The 16756-nt window shown below is 36.8% G+C and overlaps 1 protein-coding gene across 2 annotated transcripts in view; it reads left to right on the top strand.

Moving 5' to 3' along the window:
• Positions 1–16482, top strand: part of GPALPP1 (GPALPP motifs containing 1) — a 33041-nt gene extending 16559 nt beyond the window's left edge. Inside the window, exons 5-9 of one of the 2 annotated variants that reach the window (XM_082602223.1) lie at positions 2370–2504; positions 2942–3106; positions 6013–6111; positions 11402–11620; positions 16468–16482. In XM_082602223.1, coding sequence (XP_082458349.1) covers positions 2370–2504; positions 2942–3106; positions 6013–6111; positions 11402–11620 — 618 coding nt within the window. In that variant the 3' untranslated portion in view covers positions 16468–16482. Of the gene's footprint in view, positions 1–2369; positions 2505–2941; positions 3107–6012; positions 6112–11401; positions 11621–12232; positions 13941–16467 lie in introns of those variants that run through there. The other variant, XM_082602222.1, reaches the window with a different exon arrangement.
• Positions 16483–16756: the final 274 nt, after the last annotated feature.

The following is a 16756-nucleotide window of genomic DNA, read 5'->3' as shown; positions in this document are numbered from 1 at the left end:
CGTTTGTTCTCTGCATCTGTGTCTCTATTTCTGCCCTGCAAACCAGTTCATCTGTACCATTTTTCTAGGTTCCACATATATGCATCAATATACAATATTTGTTTTTCTTTTTCTGACTGACTTCACTCTGTATGACAGTCTTTAGATCCATCCATGTCTCTACAAATGACCCAATTTCTTTCCTTTTTATGGCTGAGTAATATTCCACTGTATATATGTACCACATCTTCTTTATCCATTCGTCTGTCGATGGGCATTTAGGTTGCTTCCATGACCTGGCTATTGTAAATAGTGCTGCAATGAACATTGGGGTGCATGTGTCTTTTTGAATTATGGTTGTCTCTGGGTATATACCCGGTAGTGGGATTGCTGGGTCATATGGTAATTCTATTTTTAGTTTTTTAAGGAACCTCCATACTGTTCTCCATAGTGGCTGTATCCATTTACATTCCCACCAACAGTGCAAGAGGGTTCCCTTTCCTCCACACCCTCTCCAGCATTTGTTGTTTTTAGATTTTCTAATGGTGCCCATTCTAACTGGTATGAGGTGATAACCTCATTGTAGTTTTGATTTGCATTTCTCTAATAATTAGTAATGCTCAGCAGCTTTTCATGTGCTTCTTGGCCATCTGTATGTCTTCTTTGGAGAAAGAAGGGGCTATTTAGGTCTTCTTCTATTTAGGTCTTCTCCCCATTTTTGGATTGGGTTGTTTGTTTTTTTAATATGAGCTGCACGAGCTGTTTATATATATTGGAGATTAAACCTTTGTCTGTTGATTTGTTTGCAAATGTTTTCCCCCATTCTGAGGGTTGTCTTTTCGTCTTGTTTCTGGTTTCCTTTGCTGTGCAAAAGCTTTGAAGTTTCATTAGGTCCCATTTGTTTATTTTTGTTTTTATTTCCATGACTTTAGGAGGTGGCTCAAAAAAGATCTTGCTGTGATTTATGTCAAAGAGTGTTCTTCCTATGTTTTCCTCTGTGAGTTTTATAGTGTCCAGTCTTACATTGAGGTCTCTAACCCATTTTGAGTTTATTTTTGTGTATGGTGTTAGAGAGTGTTCTAATTTCATTATTTTACATGTAGCTGTCCAGTTTTCCCAGCACCACTTTTTGAAGAGACTGTCTTTTCTCCATTGTATATCCTTGCCTCCTTTGTCATAGATTAGTTGACCATAGGTGCGTGGGTTTATCTCTGGGCTTTCTCTCCTGTTCCATTGATCTATATTTCTGTTTTTGTGCCAGTACCATATTGTCTTGATTACTGTAGCTTTGTAGTATAGTCTGAAGTCAGGGAGTCTGATTCCTCCAGCTCCGTTTTTTTCCCTCAAGACTGCTTTCGCTCTTTGGGGTCTTTTGTGTCTGACAAGGACTGTTTTAAACCCAAGTGCATATAGCATCTAACTCAGTCTTACATGAAAACCCTTGAATAAAATGATTTACTAATGGGACTTCCCTGGTTGCTCAGTGGTTAAGAATCCGCCTGCCAATGCAGGGGACATGGGTTCAAGCCCTGGTCCAGGACGATCCCACATGCCACAGAGCAACTGAGCCCATATGCCACAACTACTGTGCCTGCATTCTAGAACCCGTGTACACCACAACTACTGAGCCCATGTGCTGCAACTACTGAAGCCCGCATGCCTAGAGCCCGTGCTCCGCAACAGGAGAAGCCACCTCAATGAGAAGCCCACGCACCGCAATGAGGAGTAGCCCCCACTAGCTACAACTAGAGAAAGCCCACACACAGCATTGAAGACCCAATGCAGCCAAAAAAAAAAAAAAAATTAAAATCACTGTTCTTTAAAAAAATTAACTTAAAAAAATGATTTACTAAGAACTACTTGAATTCAATTATTGCAATACTATTGTGTCTTTGGGATAATGAGAGAAATACTTTGGGAACCAAATTAACTCATTCGGGCCAGTATTTTGTAAGGCTTTGCACAGCATTTCTGTTTCAGTGGACTGTACTAAATCATGAAGGCTGATACAGCTTCCAAGGATGTCTTATTTGTGTGCCTCTAATTCCAAAGAGCTCTTTCTGTATCAGGAAAGAAAATGGTTTCAACTTGTGTCATCTCTGATGAATCATTAATAATTCTCTGGAATATTACAGAGAAATTGTGAGGGCACATCTATGTCCATCAGGAAGAGGACTGAGATGAGTTAATGAGCTCTGCTGTGGACACAGGGAAGAGGTGGGACAGTCCACAGCCCCTAGATTTGTCATTTTTATATGGTGCACTTGAGGAAGGCACAGGAAAGGTGCTCAGTGATTAGCCAGCAACACAGTGTTTGCTTTTTGTTCTGTTTCTAGGTTATCAGTCACAGTTAAATTTTAAGTAATTTAGGATCATTTTCTTATTTTCAGAAGGAAACAGGTAGCAGTGAAGAGGAGGACATTATTGGGCCGATGCCTGCCAAAGGACCAGTTAACTCTAGTGTAACGACAGACTTTGAAAAAAGGGCCCAGAGAATGAAAGAAAAACTGACTAAAGGAGACGATGTAAGTTTTAAATACATAGTACACTTTTCTCTGAGAAATTGACCAAATATATTAAAAATCTCAATTTTAAAAACAGACATTAAAAAGATGTATATGTACATATGTAAGTCTATAAAAATTTAGGCTCTAGGTAATTCAGAAGCTACAAAAGGAAAAGAGTAGAAATTTTGCCCACTTAAAAATTTCTGTATGGCAACAGATAACATTAAGTCAAAGGAACAGTAAATTAGATAAAAGTATTCATAACATATATGACCAAAAAAAGTCTATTAAATCCTTTCTCTTAAAGTCTGTTAAATAACTTTCAAGCCTCAGTTGAGAAGCATAGTCACTTATACAGTATTCTACACACATACATGTGCACACACACACACATATACACATTTTCCAAGGCAAATTTTTTTTTTTTTTTTTTTTACTTTTTATTTCTCTTAAAGGATTCATCTAAACAAATTACAAGAGAGTCTTGGATGACTGAGCTTCCTCCAGAGCTGAAAGACTTTGGTCTTGGGCCCAGAGCTTTCAAGAGAAGAGCTGATGACAAATCTGGAGATCGATCAGTCTGGACAGATATGCCAGCTGACAGGGAAAGGAAAGCCAAGGTAAGAGGGTTTGTTTGTTCCTTTATTTTTGTCCATGTTGACTCTATTTTGAAAAAATAGGAGGCAGAATTATTTAAGAGTACTGTTTTTTAAATTATGATTCCAAAGGGAAAAGATTTCCCCTGAAGGAAAGTTAAAAGAAAGTGACGCCAGTTGCTTCCTGTGTACTTACTTACTATTTCCCAATAAATTGTCTCATCTAAATCTCAAGAGAACCTGGAGACATAGGTTTACTGACCTCATTTTATGAAGGGAGACACTATCCTCTATGAGGTCACCTTTTCTGGAATTAAAAGCTGGTAAGTCATGAACAGTAATTCCCTTCTAGACCTTTCTGACTCCAAATCCCCTGGTCTTTATACATCATACTATCTCCATGAAAATTTCTTTTAAAATGTCTTGAACAAGCCAAGGCACAGATTAACCTAGCAAGTTAAGTGATACATAAGGACCATCTCTCAAAATAACAGTAGCTCAAGTGCACTAAACTTCATAATTACTGTCAGGATAGGCAAAAAGCCCTTTCATTAATACACTGAATAATTTATTTTAAAAATACCCACAAAAGTATGCATAAAATATTATTGTTAGATTTTCTTTTCTTGGATCTCTCCATTTATTATGAAATATTCCATTGTAAGTTAGGGGTCCAACCAGTGTCCTCAGCACTAACTCCTTAAATTCACTCCATCCCAAAGTTTCAGTTTCCTTTAGATGTCCCATTCCAATCTTAAATGCTTGACTAAGTGGCACCTTATGATTATAGCTTTATCAGTTCTGACTTAAATTCACGCCCCTAACTCTGTTTATCTTGTTCATCAATACCTAGAATTATGAGGATTTCCATCTTCATTCTATAACTGTAAATTGAATATCTCCTCTGCCAGATATTCTGTTTGGTCACAGGTAATAGGAAAAGCTCCTTATGGCGCTTTCATTTTATTGGAGAATTGGTTGTGAAATAGTGTCATTCTTAAAATGTGGATGATACGTGGCAATCTCCACATTTTAGCAGAATATGTGGCAAAATCATAAGTTCTCCTTTGCCTGGAGGATTCAAGGAAATCTGAGAGTTGTAGCAGAAAGGTAAGGTGAACCAACACACCTGAGGGCAGAAGAGACAACAGAAGATATGGTATAGAAGCGAGCCACACACCGCGAATGACTAGTGTTGGAATGCCTGTCTGCTCTTTCTTAACTGGTCTTCTATAAAAATAACATACTGACGTTTTTTATAATTTAGCCTTTAAGATTGCCTCCAAAAAGACATTTAATCCCCTTGCTTACATGGAGTTTTTATTTGTGCTTTTTCCAGTCCTTGTGTTCCTCATTGTATGTGAGTAGATGTCTAGCCTACAGCCAGATATGCAGGGAGTCTTCCTCAAAGAAAAATACCACAGAAAAATGGAACAAACAGAAACTAGCCAGTATAATTTGAACTCAGGTGATTTTAGGCCCTATGACTGAGTTCTTTAGATCTGGTCATTCTTTTCAGGGCTGAAAGTGTTTTGTTCTGTGTTTACAACAGACTCCCAAAGGGATGACTAATACCCCTTAAATTTTATGTGACACTGTATTACAGCATATAATACCACAGACTTATATTTGTGGTACAAGTTATGTAGTGTCACAGAGCTGTCCTATATAAAAGTTGTGACTAATTTTTGATTTTTGTAACAGATCTTAGTCAAGTTTCCTTTTTTATCTCTCTCCAAATTACCTTTTTGTAGATTTTCTCCACCACTTCATCTTACTTTTTTATATTTGATTCCCCAGCATTCATCTCTCATACCACTAATGTTCGCACATTCACTTAACCAACATGCCCAAATGAAGTAAGATTGCTTTTTAGAAAGAAATGGCAGTGTTATGCATAAATTAATTGAATGAGATCTGTTATGTTCTCATTTCCCAGTCTTGACTAGATTTACTAACTTAACTGGTCAGGTTTTCACCTCCATCTTATCAGAACATCATTTTTTCTCTTAATTTTTACAAGTAAAAGAATCTGGGGAAATTTTTATGGAAAAATAAGAAATGAGCTACTCCTATGTTTTTTAACATACTTTATTTATTAAGTACAATGTTGTTTTAGTCCATCATTAAGGTAAAAATGGTGTGGGGACCTCCTTGGCTTTCTTAAGCAAACAGCAACAGTATAAAAACATGCTTTGAGGAAAGTGGTTTTCAGTTGATTTTATATGGACCTTCTTCTTTCCTGGTTGTGACTATATTCTCCAGAATACTTTTTTTTTCCTAACTAAAATTTATTGGAAATTTACCTAAGTATTTCATGTGTGTGTGTGTGTGTGTGTGCACGCTATGGTAAATGGTATTTCTTTTTAAATTTCAAATTCCAATTGTCCATTGCTGGTATATTTTGTATGTTGACCTAGCATCCTGCAGCTTTGCTACACTTATGCTTACTAATGCCAAGAGTTTTTTAATAGATTCTTTGGCATTTTCTACATTTCCAGTCATGTCCTGTGTGAATAAAGATAGTTTTATTTTTATTTTTTCTGTACCCCATTTATTTCTTTTTATTTTTTTCCCTCAAGAGTGCTTTTCCTAGCTTTGAAAACAGATAATATAAGATTTCTTTTTAAGCCATATTTTCTCTTCTACACTTCATTATTGTTTGTCATTCTCATCTCTGAGTTTGATAAAATCCAGTTAGTTGATTGGTTAGAGGTTTTTGGGGTTTTTTTCTTGTTTTCAGGCAAATGTTAGAGTAGGACACTAACAGATCCCTTATCAAGTATATTAACATTTCTAGTGGGAAGAGATTCAACGGGCCTGGCTTCGTTTAGTCTCCTATTACTCAATCTGAGTTAAAATAATAGTATTTCTTTTTTATTTTCTCAATTATATGGTTTAGTAATGTGTTTTCTGTGTTCGTTCCTCAGGAGACACCAGAAGCAAGAAAGTCATTCAATAAGAAGGATGAAGAACATATATTGACAGGAACGGAAAAGAGATTGGTCGAGCAGGTATCCGCATACAATGTAAGTCAGGGGATAAAATATATGGCCTTTCATTTTTTCCCATCTTTTAATGCTCTTCTCATTTTTTCTCTTTTTCTTGTTTCTCTTTCTTAGTCTTCCTTTTCATCTCAGTCTTTTTCTATACTTCTGTTCTGAAAAATACTCTTGTGTGTATGTGTATATGTATGTGTGTGTGTGTAGTCCTTTAGTGTAGGCTTTTTTAATGCATCTCATAACATTTTCAGTTCACTTTTTACTTAAGTCATATATCAGAAATTCAATTCCTAGAGATGGATAGCACATCATTATAAAGTAAGAGCCCTACTAACTCCTAGAGAGCCCAATTCATACATTTTAAATTGTAAGCTGATTTGGAATGTTTGATGTAATGATTTAAATATGGGAGAAAAATATAAATCTATATAAATATAAAAATCTAAAATATGGTTCAATCTAAATTTATAAACTAAACAGTCAGTATTCATTGGGCATATTATTATTTTGTAATAGTCTCTTACTCATAAAACAAAAACAAAAACAAAAAAAAACAAAAAAAAAAACCCACTAGTGTTCCAGCTCAAAGAATAAATGTAAACCATTGAACCCTTTGGTCCCTGAAAGGTATTCAGGAAAATTACCTTCTGTTCCTAGCATATTAGTTCATGAAAATTTCCATAAGCATTAAAAATATAGTTAGCATGATTTATTGGGCATATATAGACCAGTACCACAAGCAGTGAAGCATACCTGGAACATAGTTGGAATCTGACCAGAAACCCAACCCAAATGGAACATCTTTGAAAACTGACCAGCTCAAAGTCAAGTCTCAACAAAATTGAAAGAATCGCCATCATTCAGGCACCACAAAGAATTTAAGTTAAACTTTATATTATCTTAAAAGCCCTACACAACTGGAAATTAGAAAATTCAAAATTTAAACTTTACATCAAAGAAGACATGATAATGGAAGTTAGAAAATACCTAAACCTGAATGATAAAAAAATATTCAGTACAACATATCAAAATGTGTGAGATGTAACATAAAGTGGTACTTAGAGGCAAAATTTATAGCTGTAATGAGTTATGTTAGAAAGGAAGAATAGCTGAAAATTAACAAGCTGTGCCTTTTTCCAAACAGGCATTTCTTATAAAACTAAACGAACACCTAACCTATGACCCTGCAACTCCACCCCTGGGTGTTTATGTAAGACAGATGAAAACATGTTTTCGCAGACTCGAGCCTGATTCACTCATAATAGCTTCAAAAAGACTTATACAGGAATGTTCATAGAAGCTTTATTCATAACAGCTAAATTCTTCAAGCAACCTAGCTGTCCATCAGTGAGAGAAAGAAAAAGCCAAACTGTGTTCATGATAAAATACTACTCGGCAATAAAAAGGAACAAATTACAAATAAATGCAACAACGTGGATTAATCTCAAAGTCATTATGCTGAGCGAAGGGAGTCTTACGCAAGACTTCCTACCCAAGTACTACTGTATGATTCCATTCATATGAAGCTCTACAATAAGCAAAATGAGTCTATGGTGGGAAAAAAATCAGAATAGTTGTTGTTGGAGGGGGATTGTGGAGATGGACTAGGAAGGGGCATACAGAGCTTTCTGAGGTGATGGAAATATGTTCCAGAAATTGCTAGGAGTTTGAATTGTAAAACTCAGTGAATGTAGTATTAAGATTTGTGCATTTCATTGTATGTAAATTTACTTTAAAAGAAAAAATTGCAAACAAATATTGAACTCTAGTTAGTGAAATCATGCTGAAATACTAGGGATACATGTAACAGTGTCTGCAATTTATTTTAAAACACATCCAAAAAATGAGCATTCTAATCTTATGCCAAAATGTTGGTTACTTATGAGATATAGTTTTCAAAATATTAATATAGCCTTAAGACTAAACCACCTTATAACTCTTAGTATTGATAAATTGAACACTCTTTAAAATATTACCATGAAGGCAAAATAAAAACCAAACAACTAGAATCTTAGCATGAATTTTCAAAAACTGCTGAAAAACTAGCCCATTCAAAATAAATTGCCCTGGCTTTTTGTAAATTAATATAAAACCTACACATTTTTGTTAAATGATTAAATTTGATAAATCAGCAAACCAGTCATTTAGCAAATTGATCTCTACATGAATTGGCTTTTGGGGTGATTTCTAGTTACTTACTTAAACCTTATAATGATCTATTAACAAAAAATTATTATTAATGATCTCTCAACTGTCAGCTCTCTCTCAACTTTGATTTTTTTTCACATTGGTCTTTTTTTTTTTGCATTCAGAATGGCTAGACATTTAATAACTTCTCAGCTGAGGACCTTTTTCCATCTTTTCTCCAAAGGGCACAAGCTGGCAGCATTGCCACCCTACTGGATACTGAGGGACAGGGTAAAGAGAGTGAGGAAGGGCTATAGTGCCCTGACTCTCCAGCTCCTCTGAACAGGGCGTTTTTTTGTTTTTTTGTTTGTTTGTTTGTTTGTTTTTTAAGCGGTACACGGGCCTCTCACTGTTGTGGCCTCTCCCGTTGCGGAGCACAGGCTCCGGATGTGCAGGCTCAGCGGCCATGGCTCACGGGCCCAGCCGCTCCGAGGCATGTGGGATCTTCCCGGACCGGGGCACGAACCCGTGTCCCCTGCATCGGCAGGCTGACTCTCAACCACTGCGCTACCAGGGCAGCCCGCGTTGGGTCTTTGTTGCTGCGCGCAGGCTTTCTCTAGTAGCAGTGAGCGAGGGCTACTCTTCAAAGCGGTACGCAGGCTTCTCATTGCGGTGGCTTCTCTTGTTGCGGAGCACGGGCTCAGTAGTTGTGGCTCGCGGGCTCAGAGGTTGTGGCTCACAGGCTCAGGAGCGCAGGCTCAATAGTTGTGGCTCACGTGCTTAGTTGCTCCGCGGCATGTGGTATCTTCCCAGACCAGGGCTCGAACCCATGTCGCCTGCATTGGCAGGCAGATTCTTAACCACTGTGCCACCAGGGAAGTCCCTTGACTGATTCTTATGAACCCTGCCACACTACTAAATCCTTTGCATTCATTAGATTACTTAACTCCTAACTCATCCAAATATTTAGACATTATTACTATTATGATTTATTATCTTACAGCTGAGAAATTGAGGCTTAAAAAACTTGCCTAAGGTCACCAGTGTTGAAAATGTCAGCACCATCATTGCTAAGCAGATTTTTCCGAATGCAGAACTTTAGTTCTTAACTGTTTCTCCATGCTATGTGTATTGATAGGTTATTTTTCTTAGCAACATTTGATTTTTTTTCACCTCCAGTTTTCATTAAAAATAAAGAATTCGGGGCTTCCCTGGTGGCGCAGTGGTTGAGAGTCCGCCTGCCGATGCAGGGGACGCAGGTTCATGCCCCGGTCCGGGAGGATCCCACATGCCGCGGAGCGGCTGGGCCCATGAGCCATGGCCGCTGAGCCTGCGCGTCCGGAGCCTGTGCCCCGCAACAGGAGAGGCCACAGCAGTGAGGCCTGCGTACCGCAAAAAAAAATAAAAAAATAAAGAATTCGAAAGCACTTAACTTGCAAATCAATTTGTTTCCTAAAGACTTTACCAAGATTTATGAAATGACCAATTTATGAAGTGAGAGGGATTGAGAACATGGAAATAGGGCTAATTCAAATAAATATTTACTAATACAGCATCCAGATAGAGCTCAGTTTATAGGAAATAGCAACCACATAACTTAACTGATAAAGTCAGACCTCATTGTCAAATCAGACAGGTGATTGACACTGACTTTCTGTGAGAAAGTCTGACTTCATTTCTCTGTTCTAATAGATGTGATTATGGTCATTCCTATGACACTTCTGAATTGTAACGTAGGTGGGTAGGCGCCATGAGTTTGTCGTCTGATGAAATAAAATGCTGTCACCTTCATCGTTTCTTACCGGTTATTTTGCTTTTACTGAGCTCTCCTTATGTCTTTGCTCTCAAATATATTCTCTGGCAGGAGGCAGGGCCTGGAAGAGATGTGGTTGTTAAGCAAAAATCGTCTTTTCTTTCATTGCCCCATTCTGCAGTATATCTGAATTCAGAACATTCCAACAAGAGCCAAACTACCCATTCCAAAAGGACATTACGCTCTTAAGAGAAATATGTTTGAGACACAAAAGGACACAAAGCCTCCTGGGTTTACAGTTCCTTGATTAGAGGAAGTTTCATTCATACAGTATTTCAGGTTTTTTATTTGATGCTCTGGAGACTTGCTGTCCAAGACAACATTCTGTAATAAGATTCTGAAAGGCCTCTCCTTTGTTAAATGGGAAAGGGCTGTAATGAAAGGGGAGACATCCTCACGAGATGCATTACCAGGCAAGTCAGCTTTAAGTGAGGCTAAGAAGTTGAGAATCATGGGTAGGTAACGTTGAAATTCTCCATGCCTTCATACCCCGTGGAATCCACTCCGTGTGGCCCCCAAGGATACATACATCGCAGTTTGTTGGCTGCTGGTCTGTACTACCTGCATCTACTCCTGCATCCCATTCCCTGCTTCTCTAATCCAGGGCTGTTCTGTCTTTTGGTTTAACCAATACCAAAAGGTTTGTAAAGAATCTCCAATTTATGAAACCAGTTGACTTTGCTCAGACCTCATCCTACTAGATATATTTGAAAATGTGAAACTAATGTATTGTAAATCAGCTATAGTTCAATTTAAGAAAAAGGAAAAGAAAAAGAAAATGTGAGCACCTACCCCAGCTAAAAAGAAAGAAAGTGAAAGAGATAAAGCTGAAAGGACAAAAATTCTCTTGGCACACAGACTATGCCAGCTTTTCCTGCACCGGCCTTGGATTTTGTCATCTCTGTGCCGTGGTTATTCTGCTTTGCACTTGCTTTAGCTTCAGCCTGGCAGTGCCCATCTCTTCAGTTCCACCCGTTCAGGTTTCACGGACCAGTCCATCCATGAAGCTTTAACCGGGCTCCCAAGTGAGAAAGTAATTGCTCTTCTTTCTCACCTGTGTTCTTGGTTCAGACTCTAATGTTGACTAATCACACAATGATTTTCATGATGGTTATTTAAACATTAGTTTACTCTCCGTCTTGCTCTTCTTTTATTGTGTGGCATATAGTTGGTAGATACCTTCATTTTGGTCTAATTGAATTTGCCTCTGATAACACATTTTCTTCAGAGATGCTGTCTTAGATTTGGAAAAACCTATTGGGTTTGTAAATAGCCCTCCTTAACGTTTACCATTACTACTTCATTCTTTTGTTTCATGATTATATTCTGTCAATGATCTATATAAGATTTTTCTTTCTACTGTCTTGCTCTCCCCAGGAATCAAAAAGGTCAGAATCTCTTATGGACATTCATCAGAAAAAACTAAAGAATAAGGCTGCTGAAGATAAAAATAAGCCCCAAGAAAGAATACCATTTAACCGTGATATGGACCTCAAAGTTCATCGGTTTGATGAAGCTCAGAAAAAAGCCCTGATAAAGAAATCTAGGGAACTAAACACCAGGTTTTCACATGGCAAAGGCAATATGTTTTTATAAGTAAGTATATTTCAGTGAGGTATATTTTCGTACTGATAAATTTGAACTTTTCTAAATACTCTGTTACATATAACTGTAAAAATTTATTTCCTTTTATAATAAAGTAGATTATAAAGCTGCAGATCTTTATTTTCTAAGTAAACTGTGAGGTTTGAAAATTCAGCCTTGTGGAATAAAAAATGTTGTATACTGGGAAAGTAGTCTTGTCCTCATAATAACAGGGCATTAGTATTCAAAATGCTAAAATAAAAGCTTTTCATTTGTGAGGCATGGCAAAGGAAAGCATGGTTTGAAGCTTGGGTAAATATGCTTTATTAAAGAATGAGCTTTGCTAGCAGTCTTTTTATGTTAAACAAGATCACAAAAGATGTTCATTGCTTTTGAAATGTTCTCTGTAGGTTAAGGTTCAAAACCGTTACATCACTCATACATAGCCCGAACTGACAAGGGTTAGTAATGGTGATTACAGAAAAGCTAAGGTTGCTTCTTAAAATCTTTGTGATTTTTAATTGTATGAAACCTACATCAATATTAAAATGTGACTTTCAGGGAAACTACGGTTCAAGTAAGAAATATTTTCCAACTTACTGAATTTTCTTATTCTTACTTCAGGGGGATTTCCCTGTGCAATGAAGAAGAGTTGAAGAATACTCTTTTTTTCTGTCTGTCCATCTTTCTTCCATATATTTTGAGTTTCTTAAGATTAGAGGATTACTTTAGTCTTACAAACCACGCGTCCTTTAAAGTCACGTGGAAACATGAAATCAGTGTGTCTTAATGTAGAGTAGAATTTTATGTGTCTTTGGCTTCTAAGGAAATGTGGGCTTTTCTTCAAGTAATTTTTTTGAGGATTCCCCCCCTCCCCGCCACTCCCTAATTTCACAAGTGCCCAGTTAAGATCTGGTCAGGACCATCCACTGAGTCTCTCCCACAGCTCAGACTCTCTCATCAGATATTATGAACTTGGCCTGAGTGAGTGTGTCAGGTCCTCACAGTGAATCCATGAATTTGAAATTGTTTGGGTTTCCCTCTAAACTGCAGCCAGTGAATACACAACATTTACTTGACAATAGAGAGTATGGAGGTTTTGTCCATTTTGTTATCAATTTGCTTGTTGTGGCAATCAGGGCTTTTTATCTGTGGTTTGGATTTTTTGGTTTGTTTGTTTCTAAGTCAGAAAGAGGGACCTCTGCATTATTTCATGTGCTAAGGAAAAACTATTTTGATTTTTCCAACTTCAGTAAGTATTTCTAGGGAAGGCAATCTGAGGGGCAAGAGAACACCATTAACCGTTACCAGTGTGAAGTCTGAGACCTGGTCTCTGTGATCTCCACCACAGCTTTCTAAGTCTTTAACCTGCTTTGGGATGATCTGACTTGATTCATTTATATTTAACATGCTTTAGCTAATTTATTGGGGACAGATCTTTTATATCAATCATAAGTTACTTTTTAAAAAAATCAAACTCATAATCCCTGAATACAAAAATGGAAATGGAAACTGTAATCAAAACCGCCCTGATGTAAGCTGGGACGAAGTGAGAGAGTGGCATGGACATCTATACACTACCAAATGTAAAATAGGTAGCTAGTGGGAAGCAGCTGCATAGCACGGGGAGATGAGCTCGGTGCTTTGTGACCACCTAGAGGGGTGGGATAAGGAGGGTGGGAGGGAGACGCAAGAGGGAAGAGATATGGGAACATATGTATATGTATAGCTGATTCACTTTGTTATACAGCAGCAACTGACACAACATTGTAAAGCAATTATACTCCAATAAAGATGTTAAAAAAAAAAAAACCCACTGATGGAGTATTGTAGTATTGTAAGTTTGTGATGCTTTAAGCACTGCCCCTTAAGATGTTAAACAAAACTCTTAATAGTTAAAGCTTAAATTCAAATTCTGGAAGTTATATTTTCTTACAGATTAATCCCGATTGTTCTGTTAGTTCTGTGCTCTAGTTTTGATGAAGCACACGGTTTTAATGAAAAAAGATTCTGAGTCCTAGCTCATCTAGGCTTCATGAAAATTGAGTAAACTGTTCAGTCAACTTATGTGACAGATTTTTCTCCTGATCATAGAAGTACAATGATCTTCCATAACCGTAACCTACTCAAAGAGTGTTACTATTTATAAGATGAATTTTTCTCCTAAGCAAATTGAAAAAGTCTAGTCTAAGCAGATTGAACAGAGCTACCTTTTGACCAAAGATGTCATTTTTAGTGGATGATATTTTCTGAACACAAAACTTTGTACAGGAGCATCTATTACTTTCATTAATTTTGTTATGATTTTTTTCCCTAACGAAAGGAAGAAATGTTTTCTAGTTCCTCATCTTTATGTAAATTCCTAATATATATTTTTGAGAAATTTTGCTATTTTTAATGTAAAAGTGTCATCTTTGGATACTGACTTTTGCTTGCTTTCCTCACCTGAAGGTAGATAGGGATATTTCTCTAGTACGTATTTACTATTTCTTCCATCACCCTTGGAATGTCTGTGACCTTAACAAAAGGGAGAAAATATTAATACTTTCCATGAGTGACCACCTTACATGGTACCTCAGGTCTAATGCTCTTTTGTGCCACCCTGAGGACAGTTTTAACGAAATGTGAGGCCAAGCCAGAGGTTTTTGCCCCATGGAGAGACCAAACCCAATATAACTACATTGACAATAAAAGAAGAAAGTAGCTATCTGAACAGGATAGACAGGTGGTCTTCATTTTTTTCCCTTCCCTCTTCCAAAGCTGCAAAAGGCCTGGTAAATCAATTCTCCTCTCCATTTGGCAGAAAATTGGGATTGTTGACATTTTCTGCTAAGAACGTTTTAATTTTCTGTACTTCTCAGCCAAATTTTGTAGAGCTGTAACCTCTTTTGAAACTTAAAAATGAAGAAGAAAAAAGAACAACACTAAGTTCAAAGAGGGTAGCAGCCATTTTAACATTCTTTACTGTTCGGTGAAGGTGACATTTAAGTTCATTGTCCCTGAAATTATATGATTTTGTTCAGCTGTCTAAATTGTCATCTCAGGTAGATTTTGATGCTTCAAATAATAACAACATTACTGGTAAATAAATGGCTTTAGCAAGTGGAGGAATTGGGAGGGGAGACAAAAGGTGAGAGGTGGTAGCTACACCCATAATAAGGCTGTCTCATCCGATAAATTTTTTTGTATTGGGAAAAATATCATAAATTAAGCCCTATGCCAAAAAGAGAAAGAAAAGCAAAGCTACGGTTTTCTAAGAGTTTTTTATCTTGTTCAGATGTAGCAGCTACTTGACATTTATCACTTGAACATTTTATGGTTCTTTGAATTAATGATTTTTTTTAGAAGTAAGGTTGGGCTTTAGATGGTACTGAGGCCTACATGCTCCAGAATAGGTTAACAGTTATCATATAAATTATTTGATGCTGAAACATCTTAGAACTTTTTGTTTCTTATATAGGGTGGATAATGTTAACATTATATATTACTTAAAAATGTATGGTCGTGGGAGATAGTTTTTAGACTATTTACAGGAGCCCTTATCACTTCTCTTCACTTTTTCCATGGCAATGACAAGTATCGTTCACAAAAAACAGTCTCTGTTGAGTTGTATACCTAAGAGGAAGAGTCACCATGGGGGAAGTAGCTAGGATAGTACCCATGTAACATCAGTACCAAGTCTCCTACTTCAGACTGTTAGTTTTTTTACTTTGGCTTTTGACACCATCATGTGATTTTAGTCTGCAGTTACAAAAGGTCATGCATTTCCTATTATAGGAGAGGTATATTTTTTTGCAGCTTAAATATTAACCGTGACTAGAGTATGTACAAAATTAAAAAGCTATACCACTGCCCCTTTCAATCTTTTCATTTTGAACTTTACAATTAAAAGACTGTTTTTAGAAAAGAAGAATTCCTGAGGTGTGTTTTTTTTATGTATGAATAAAGTTGCATCTATATCTGAGAAGTTGTCGTCTTTTTGTTTTGTTTCTTTTAATATTATTAGCTTATCTGAAGCAGGCAATGTGCATAAAGAGAATATCCTGTAAAGATTTATTCTAACCAACCAGATCATTGTGGGCTGTTGTGGGTTAAAAAAAAAAAGTCTTTCACTCCAACTCACTTGCAAGATTTTCATTATCCCAGTATAACGACAAATATAAACTATTTAGAAACACAAGACAGACAAATTGGAAATGCTCTTAAGAGCACCATGGCACAAGAGGGGCTGGCACTGGATTTGTAACCAATATTCCATTTCTGTGTGACAGTTGGTGGGTTTTTTCTGGATTGGTTGATTATGAGATTTTACGGTTTTTTGTTTTGGGTTTGGTTTTTTTTTTCCGTTTTTCTACTTCTCGAATTCTTTCAGGAAGCATGTATTCTTTTATAATTCCAGGGGAAATGAACCTCTTTTTTTTTTAAGTCCCAATTTTGTATTATATAGGATCAGAGTTAGAAACTGAATTACTAAGGAGACAGGACTTGGGATTTCTCTCTTCCTTTATTTTTTTTCAATTTTTATTTTATATTGGAGTATAGTTGAATAACAATGTGTTAGTTTCAGGTGTACAGCAAAGTGATTCAGTTGTACATATACATATATCTATTCCTTCTCAAATTCTTTTCCCATTTAGGTTATTACAGAATATTTCTCTCTTCCTTAACTGGGGAAGTGACCAAAGAGATACTTTGCAATACAAAAGCTAAGCATTAAATGATAGGAAACTGGACATACAGGATCCAAGGAAAGAAAGCCCTTGAGTTTTCAGATCAGTTCCCTATAATAAGTATTTCTTGAGGAGATAATGTGTTTGTTCGTTCAGTAAACATTTGTTAAATACCCGGGTGTGTCCTAGGTGCTAAGAACACAGTGGTGAACCAGACATTCGTAGCCCTCGTCCATGAGAGGAGGTTCTGTGCTAGTCACTACAGAGTGTTCACAGGTAAGTAACACAGATTCCCTGCCTCGTGAGACGTGGGAGAGAAGATCTCAGTAAAAAAGACCAAGTAAGTGTACATCATGATGACTATAGCTAATACTGCTGTATGGTACATAGGAAAGTTAAGAGAGTAAATCCTAAGAATGCTCATCACAAGGAGAAATTTTTTTTTCTTTTTATTGTGTCTATATGAGAAGATGGATGT

This window comes from Mesoplodon mirus (assembly GCF_964341445.2).
Source record: "Mesoplodon mirus genome assembly, chromosome: 17".
In the NCBI taxonomy this organism is placed as follows: Eukaryota; Metazoa; Chordata; class Mammalia; order Artiodactyla; family Ziphiidae; genus Mesoplodon; species Mesoplodon mirus.
This window is presented reverse-complemented; position numbering and strand designations above follow the sequence as displayed.